General features: G+C 55.9%; 1 protein-coding gene across 1 annotated transcript in view; it reads left to right on the forward strand.

Annotated features, from left to right (window-relative positions):
• The window catches only part of LOC100584982 (myocyte-specific enhancer factor 2B), a 47,760-nt gene extending 44,812 nt beyond the window's left edge, over positions 1–2,948 (forward strand). Inside the window, exons 8-13 of the mRNA XM_030820355.1 lie at positions 712–846; positions 1,361–1,508; positions 1,669–1,802; positions 1,896–1,989; positions 2,160–2,271; positions 2,520–2,948. Of these exons, the coding sequence (XP_030676215.1) occupies positions 712–846; positions 1,361–1,508; positions 1,669–1,802; positions 1,896–1,989; positions 2,160–2,271; positions 2,520–2,745 (849 nt within the window). The 3' untranslated portion in view covers positions 2,746–2,948. The remainder of the gene's footprint in view (positions 1–711; positions 847–1,360; positions 1,509–1,668; positions 1,803–1,895; positions 1,990–2,159; positions 2,272–2,519) is intronic.
• Positions 2,949–8,093: the final 5,145 nt, after the last annotated feature.

The raw sequence follows: 8,093 nt of genomic DNA on the forward strand, positions 1-8,093 counted from the left end.
CCAAAGTGCTGGGATTACAGGCGTGAGCCACTGTGCCCGGCTGCTGGCGTTTCTTAAGCAGCTTTTTTCTTTTTTTTTTGAGAACGAGTCTCCCTTTGTCGCCCACTCTGCAGTGCAGTGGCACAATCTCAGCTCACCGCAACCTCCACCCCTCGGATTCAAGTGATTCTCCTGCCTCAGCCTCCCGAATAGCTCTGACCACAGGCATACGCCACCATGCCTGGCTAATTTTTATATTTTTAGTAGAGATGGAGGTCTTACCATGTTGGCCAGGCTGGTCTCAAACTCCTGACCTCAAGTGATCTGCCTGCCTCAGCCTCCCAAAGTGCCTGAATTATAGGCTTGAGCCACCGCACCCGGCCTCTTAAGCAGCTTTTGATGCCAGGCTATGAGGCTGCAAGTGGGGGCAGAATGGAGGTCCTGGAGTCATGTCAGGAGCAGCATTAGGACAGCGCCAACAGGCCTGAGTGGATCTCAGCTCCTGCTGTGTTGATCTGGGCAGGTCCTTGGGCTCTCCGGTCCCAGGGGAGGAAATTGCTAGATGGTAACTCACTGGGGTTTGGTCAGTGGGGTTTGGCTAGAGCAGGCCATGCCTGCATTCCTCCCCACTCACGGAGCGGGGTGGGGATGGTCTGTCCCCTCTCCCATAGAACTGGGTTCCCTGGCTGGGGTAGGGGTAAGGGTCTACCCTGTTGTCTCCTGTCCCCATAGACGCTGAAGCGGAGGGGCATTGGCCTTGATGGGCCAGAGCTGGAGCCAGACGAAGGGCCTGAGGAGCCAGGGGAGAAGTTTCGGAGGCTGGCAGGTGAAGGGGGTGATCCAGCCTTGCCCCGACCCCGGCTGTATGTAAGTGACTCCCTGGCCCTGTGAATGAGGCGTTCCTCCTACTTCCTAGGCCCAAGTCGTTGAGGCTGGTACTGAGAGAGGGGCTTAGAGCCAGGGATCCTAGAGTTTGGAGGCAGGTCTCCACCTGGTTGGGCAGGAAAGGCTTCTTTGAGAAGTGGGCACTGTAGCTAGGGCTTTGAAGGATGAATAAGAGTTCAACAGGCAAACAGTTCCTTTCTTCATTTCATCTTTGATTCATCAAACACTCTGTGCCGCCCCCTCAGTGCCAACTCTACACTAAGTGAGAGGTCTTGGCTCTGGACCTACCTGTCAAGGACAGGCAGAGCCAGACAGAAGCTCCCCCAGCCTGTAGGGTTAGGGCAGGGGGAGAAGCAGGTAGGGAGCCTGGTGGGAGGTGCAGCAAAGGCTTCCTGAAGGTAGAGCTGGGCCCCTGAACTCATCAGGATTTTCTCCCTTGGACTTGGCACCCCCATCTGGCCTGGGGTCCTCTGACCCATCCCTTCTCTACCCACAGCCTGCAGCTCCTGCTATGCCCAGCCCAGATGTGGTGTATGGGGCCTTACCGCCACCAGGCTGTGACCCCAATGGGCTTGGGGAAGCACTGCCCGCCCAGAGCCGCCCATCTCCCTTTCGACCAGCAGCCCCCAAAGCCGGGCCCCCAGGTGAGCATGGGACAGTGGGGCAGGGGTGAGGTCCTGGGGCGCTGTTTGGGTGCATCTTGGCTCTGGCACTGCCAGGCTGCTTGCATCACCTCTAAACCTCAGACTTCATTAGTTGACATGGCCTGCCTGTCCTCTCTCTCTGGGGTCTCCTCTTCCCCAGGCCTGGTGCACCCTCTCTTCTCACCAAGCCACCTCACCAGCAAGACACCACCCCCACTGTACCTGCCAACGGAAGGGCGGAGGTCAGACCTGCCTGGTGGCCTGGCTGGGCCCCGAGGGGGACTAAACACCTCCGTGAGTGAGGGGAGGGTGTGGCAGGGCTGATGAGGGCAGGCAGGGCGACCTGGGTGTGGGCCTCAGTTTCCCCTTCACCCTCTCTCCGCACAGAGAAGCCTCTACAGTGGCCTGCAGAACCCCTGCTCCACTGCAACCCCTGGACCCCCTCTGGGGAGCTTCCCCTTCCTCCCCGGAGGCCTCCCAGGTACACCCCCTAACCTGCCCTGCCCCGCCTGGGAAGCATCCGCACTCCTGCCCTCTGGGGGGTTCCACACTCTCTCACCCACCAGAACTCAAAACTGTCACTGGGGTGGTTAGGTTTGCAAGAGGCTTAAGGAGAGGCCCACGCCTCAGCCCCCAATTCCTGCCCACCAGAATATGGCCTGGGAGACCCTCCACCGCCCCCTGGCTTGTTGCAGCCCCCCACCCTGGCCCCCTGGCAGCCCTCGAGGGGTGATGGGCCCCCCGCCGTGCCCTCCCAGCCCAGGTAAGTGCCTTGACGACGGCAAGTCCCGGTCCTCCAAAGCCCCGGCCACTGCTGACCCCTGGTGGCCATCCCTGGTACTGCGCACACTTCCGGTGCGGATGGGCAGCTATTTTGAGGCCCCAAGAGGGACCGCCACCCCCTCCTTTCCCAGGGTCCTCCTGCCAAGCCTTTGCCCACGCTGTGCCATCCCTTGGCTTCCTTCCCTTCCTCGCTGAGCTCACGTCCTCCCTCTCTCTTTCCCCCTGCAGTGGGGGCCGAAGCCTGGGCGAGGAGGGTCCCCCAACCCGCGGCGCCTCCCCGCCGACCCCCCCAGTCAGCATCAAGTCCGAGCGCCTCTCTCCGGCCCCCGGGGGCCCCGGCGACTTTCCTAAGACCTTCCCCTACCCCTTGCTCCTCGCCCGGTCCCTGGCAGAGCCTCTGCGGCCCGGGCCTGCCCTGCGCCGGCTGCCCTTGGCCGACGGCTGGCCCCGGTAGGAGACCACCAGGTACGGCGAGGGCACGTGGGGACCCTACCTCCCTCCAGGCCTCTTCAGAGAAGACCCAACAGTGACGCCCCCCTCCGCGGTGGGGGCTTGGAGGTGGGCGGCTGGACTCAATCCACCCTGGGGGGCTCCTTTCCTTCTTCCTATTTGTGTGTATACCCACAAATAAAACGCACGTGGCGTCCGTGGACCAGACTGACTGTGGCTGCTCAGAACTCGCCTCATTCTTGCCTAGTTTTGGCTTGGGGTGCCCCCTCCAGAAGCCCTGAGACGAGGACTCAAGAGCCCGTAGGGTGTCCGGGAGGGCTGCCAGGTGGAGGGGTGAGGAGGCGAGGCGGGAGGAGCCCTGCAGGGGACGCGCACGAGCAGCGAGTGCTTAGCCCGCGGGGGGGCGGGGGGTTCTGGGGACAGCACAGAGTGAGCGTGCACCTAGAATGGTCCCACTCCAGGGGTGAGGGCCCCGGTTCTTTCCACTCCAGGGCCAATGGCCAGGGCTGCTCCCGGCGCTGTGGGTCATGGGCTCAGGGGCAAGCCCATAGGGCTGGGTCGTAGGGCTCCCAAAAGCAGCAGCTGGGAATCCTGAATGTCGGGCTCCCAGGGCACTGGGAGCGCCCCTGAACTGCTCATCTTCTTCTTTTTTATTTTATTATTTTAATTTTATTTCATTTGAGACAGAGGCTCCCTGTATCACCCAGGCTGGATTGCAGTGTTGCGATCTCGGCTCACTGCAACCTCCGCCTCCCGGGTTCAAGGGATTCTCCCGCCTCAGCCTCCGGAGTAGCTGGGACTACAAGCACCCGCCACCATGCTAATTTTTGTATTTTTAGTAGAGACAGGTTTCCCCATGTTGGTCAGGCTGGTCTCGAATTCCTGACCTCAGGTGGTCCGTCTGCCTCGGCCTCTCAAAGTTCTGGGATTACAGGTATGAGCCACCCAGCCGTGCCGACTGCTCATCTTTTGAATGGGTGTATCTCTTGAGCCGTTGACCCAGCAATTGATTCTACCCAAGGGACAAGAGAGCAGGGTGTTTATACACCCACTCCTGGGGTTGCAAACTGCCCCCACTCCGGCTTGTCCTGTGTGTGAAGACAGACTTGGGTGTCCTGGAGTCAGGGGTGCTCCCAGAAAATAGTTGAGGTGCAGCAGGGTCTATCTGGCCTCACGCACCCCGGGCGGTCTCAGTGGGATTTTTTTTTTTTTTTTTTTTTTTAGTTAGGGCCTCACTATGTTGCCCAGGCTGGTCTCAAACTCCTGGGCTCAAGCAATCCTCTCACCTCGGCCTCCAGAGTAGCTGGGACTACAGGTGCAAGCCACCATACATGGCATTCAGTGAGATCTTCATAATACTTAACATCTGACTTCTTACCGGGTGCGGTGGCCAACACCTGTAATCCTAGCACTTTGGGAAGCCAAAGTGGATGGATGGCTTGGGCCCAGGAGTTTGAGACCAGCCTGGGCAACATAGTGACACCCCGATCGCTACAAAAAATTTAAAAAGAAATTAGCTGGGCATGGCTGGCACATTCCTGTAGTCCCAGATATTCAGGAGGCTGAGGTGGGAGAATCGCCTGAGCATGGCAAGTCGAGGCTGCAGTGAGCTGTGATTGAGCCATTGCACTCCACCGTGGGCAACAGAGCGAGACCCTATCTCAAAAACAACATCAATAACAACGACAACATAAAAAACTGACTTCTAGCCAGGCACGGTGACTCACACCTATAATCCTAGCACTTTGTGGGGCCAAGGCGGGCAGATCACTTGAGGCCAGAAATTTGAGACTGTCTCTACTAAAAATACAAAAATTAGCTGGGCCTGGTGGCCCATGCCTGTAATCCCAGCTACTTGGGAGGCCGAGGCATGAGAATCACTTGAACTCAAGAGGTGGAGGTTGCAGTCAGCTGAGATCACGCCACTGCACTCCAGCCTGCACAACAGAGCAAGACTCTGTCTCAGAAAAAAAAAAAAAATTACTCCTTGCCTGTAATCCCAGACCTTTGGGAGGCTGAGGAGGAAGGATGCCTTGAGCCCAGGAGTTGGAGGCTGCAGTGGGCTATTACCAGCCCACTGCAATCCAGCCTGAGTGACAGAACAAGACATTGTCTCTAAAAATAACAGTAATAAACTTGAAAAGATCTGCCTCTGCCCTGTTCTGTTCATCTCTTTGAAGCTTTCCCTCATCCTTAGAAGGAAGCTGGGCTCCTCAGCTGCCTTACCCCACTCTGGCCTGGTCTCCTATCCCTGTCCCAGCCTCTCCAGTCCCTTAGGAATATTTGCAGTACCAACATGTGACCCTACTGGTCTTTCCTGGAGCGCCTCCCTCAACCCGCAACTTGCCTCCTTTTTAAACTCCTTCCCACCCTCCAAGGCCCAGCTCTGCCTCTCTTCCTCCAGGACTCCTTCTACGCTGTCCCAAGCTGAGAAACACCTTTTTGAATTGGAGTTCACAGATTTGGACAGGAAGGCGGAAAACATGAGTGTTGAGATCAAGACTTACGAGATCCGCCTCGGCTGGGCACAGTGGCTCACGCCTGTAATCCAAACACTTTGAGAGCCTGAGGTGGGAGGATGGCCTGAGCTCAGGAGTTCGAGACTACTTGGGCAACATGGTGAATCCCATCTCTTTAAAAAAAAAAAAAAATTAGCCAGGCGTGGCGGTGCGCACCTCTAGTCCCAGCTACTCAGGAGGCTGAGGTGGGAGAATCACCTGAGCCCAGGAAGTCAAGGCTGCAGTGAGCTATGATTGAGCCACTGCACTCCAGCCTGGGTGACAGAGCAAAACACCACGTCTCAAACAGTGAAAAAACAAAAACAAAAACAGGCCGGGCATGCTGGCTCCTGCCTGTAATCCCAGCACTTTGGGAAGCTGGGGCAGGTGGATCACTTGAGGTCAGGAGTTCGAGACTAGCCTGACCAATGTTGTGAAACCTCTTCTCTATTAAAAATGCAAAAATTAGCCGGGCGTGGTGGCGGGCGCCTGTAGTCCCAGCTACTCAGGAGGCTGAGGCAGGAGAATCGCTTGAACTTGGGAAGTGGAGGTTGCAGTGAGCCAAAATCGTGCCACTGCACTCCAGCCTGGGCAACAGAGCAAGACTCTATCCAAAAAACAAACAAACAAACAAACTCACCTGCTTTCCAATCACTCTGCCAAGATCCAAAGCTGAGCTGATTGGTGCAGCTCAGCCAGAATGGGTGGGGTACCTTGACTGACAATTTCAAAATCCTTTCTGTCACTCAGCGCCCCAGGGAGAGATTTCTTCAGTAAAACCAAGCACCTTGCATTTCAGCCTTAGCGCACACAGTCCTAGACAAGATGACGGGCGGGACGCCTTTTAAGGGATAGGGAGACACGACAAAGTATATAAGTGACAGAACCCGGAGGGGGCACTCATTTATATGGCGGAGTATAGGGTGCCATCTGCACCCCAGACCCTAGCTAAGGTTTGTCCTACATCATCTTCGCCACCCTCATCCCCACTGAGGTGGGGGCTTTGGGGCCCCAGTCTCCAGGATGGGGATATGGCATGATCAAAGTGTGTAAAAGCCCCTCCCCAGGCTCCTGTGGCAGGAGGCATTGGGGGCTGAGGGGAGGCAGTGTCCCCTGGAATGATCACTCTCTGCGTGTGTGTGGAGGCAAACCCACCAGACTCCAGAATGGCTCGGAGGTGGAGATGAAGGAAAGAGGGTGCTGTGGGCAACTGGAAGCCCCCATTTCACCCTCTGTGCTGTGGAAGCTTGTGGGGAATGAGACTTGGATGGGGTGAACTCGAAGCCTCTGCGGAGTGTCCGAGTGCGGCTGGAGATTTCGCTCACCCAACCCAGACTCAGGTCTTTTTTCTTTTTCTTTTCTATGTACTTATTTTTATTATTTTGTTTTGTTTTTGTTTTTTGTTTTGAGATAGAGTCTCGCTCTGTCATGCAGGCTGGAGTGCAATGGCGCGATCTCGGCTCACTGCAGCCTCTGCCTCCCGGGTTCAAGCGCTTCTCCTGCCTCAGCCTCCTGAGTAGCTGGGACTACAGGTGCGTCCACCATGCCCAGCTAATTTTTTGTATCTTTAGCAGAGACAGGGTTTCACTATGTTGGCAAGGCTGGTCTCAAACTCCTGACCTCAGGTAATCCACCCACCTCGGTCTCCCAAAGTGCTGGGATTACAGGTGTGAGCCACCACTCCCGGCCTATTTTTTTTATTTTTATTACTCTTGTTTTTTTTTGTTTTTTGTTTTGAGACAAAGTCTCACTCTGTTGCCCAGGCTGGAGGGCAGTGGCGGGATCTTGTCTCACTGCAGCTTCTGCCTCCCGGGTTCAAACGATTCTCGTGCTTCCCAAATAGCTTGGATTACAGGCGACTGCCACCACACTGGGCTAATTTTTGTATGTTCAGTAGAGATGGGGTTTCACCATGTTGGCCAGGCTGGTTTCGAACACCTGACCTCAAGTGATCCTCCCACCTCAGCCTCCCAAAATGCTGGGATTACAGGCATGAGCCACCGCACCCGGCCTATTTTTTATTTTTGAGGCAGGGTCTTGCCCTATTGCCCAGGCTGTACTGCAGTGGTGCAATCATAGCTCACTGCAGCCTTGATCTCATGGGTGCAAGCAATCCTCCTGCCTCAGCCTCCCAAGTAACTCAGACTACAGGTGCACACCACCTTGCCTAGCTAGGCTGGAGTGCAGTGGCAAGATCTTGGCTCACTGCAACCTCTGCCTCCTGGGTTCAAGTGATTCTACTGCCTCAGCCTCCCCAGTAGCTGGGACTACAGGCGTGAGCCACAACACCCAGCTACTTTTTGTATTTTTAGTAGAGACAGGGTTTCACCATATTGGCCAGGATGGTCTCGATCTCTTGACCTTGTGATCCACCCGCCTCAGCCTCCCAAAGTGCTGGGATTACAGGCGTGAGCCACTGTGCCCAACCTGCCCAGCTAATTTTTGTATTTTTTGTATAGTCTGGGTTTCCTCATGTTGCCCAGGCTGGTCTGGAACTCCTGCGTTTAAGCGATCTTCCCACTTTGGCCTCCCAAAGTTCTTGGATTACAGGCATGAGCCACTGCACCCAGCCTCTTTTTTTTTTTCCTTGCCATGTTGCCAGGGCTGGAGTGCTGTGGCATGATCATGACTCACTGCAGCCTCAAATTCCTGGGCTCAAGCAATCTTCCCACCTCAGCCTCCTGAGTAGCTGGGACTTACAGGCTTGAGCCACCACGTTGGGCTAATTTAACTTTTTTAAAATTTAATTTATTTTTTTTTAGAGATGGGGGTCTTGCTATGCTGCCCAGGCTGGTCTCAAAATTCTGGGCTCAAGCGATCCTCCAGCCTTAGCCTCCCAAGTAGCTGGGACTAC

Source organism: Nomascus leucogenys, chromosome 10 (assembly GCF_006542625.1).
Source record: "Nomascus leucogenys isolate Asia chromosome 10, Asia_NLE_v1, whole genome shotgun sequence".
Lineage (NCBI taxonomy): Eukaryota > Metazoa > Chordata > Mammalia > Primates > Hylobatidae > Nomascus > Nomascus leucogenys.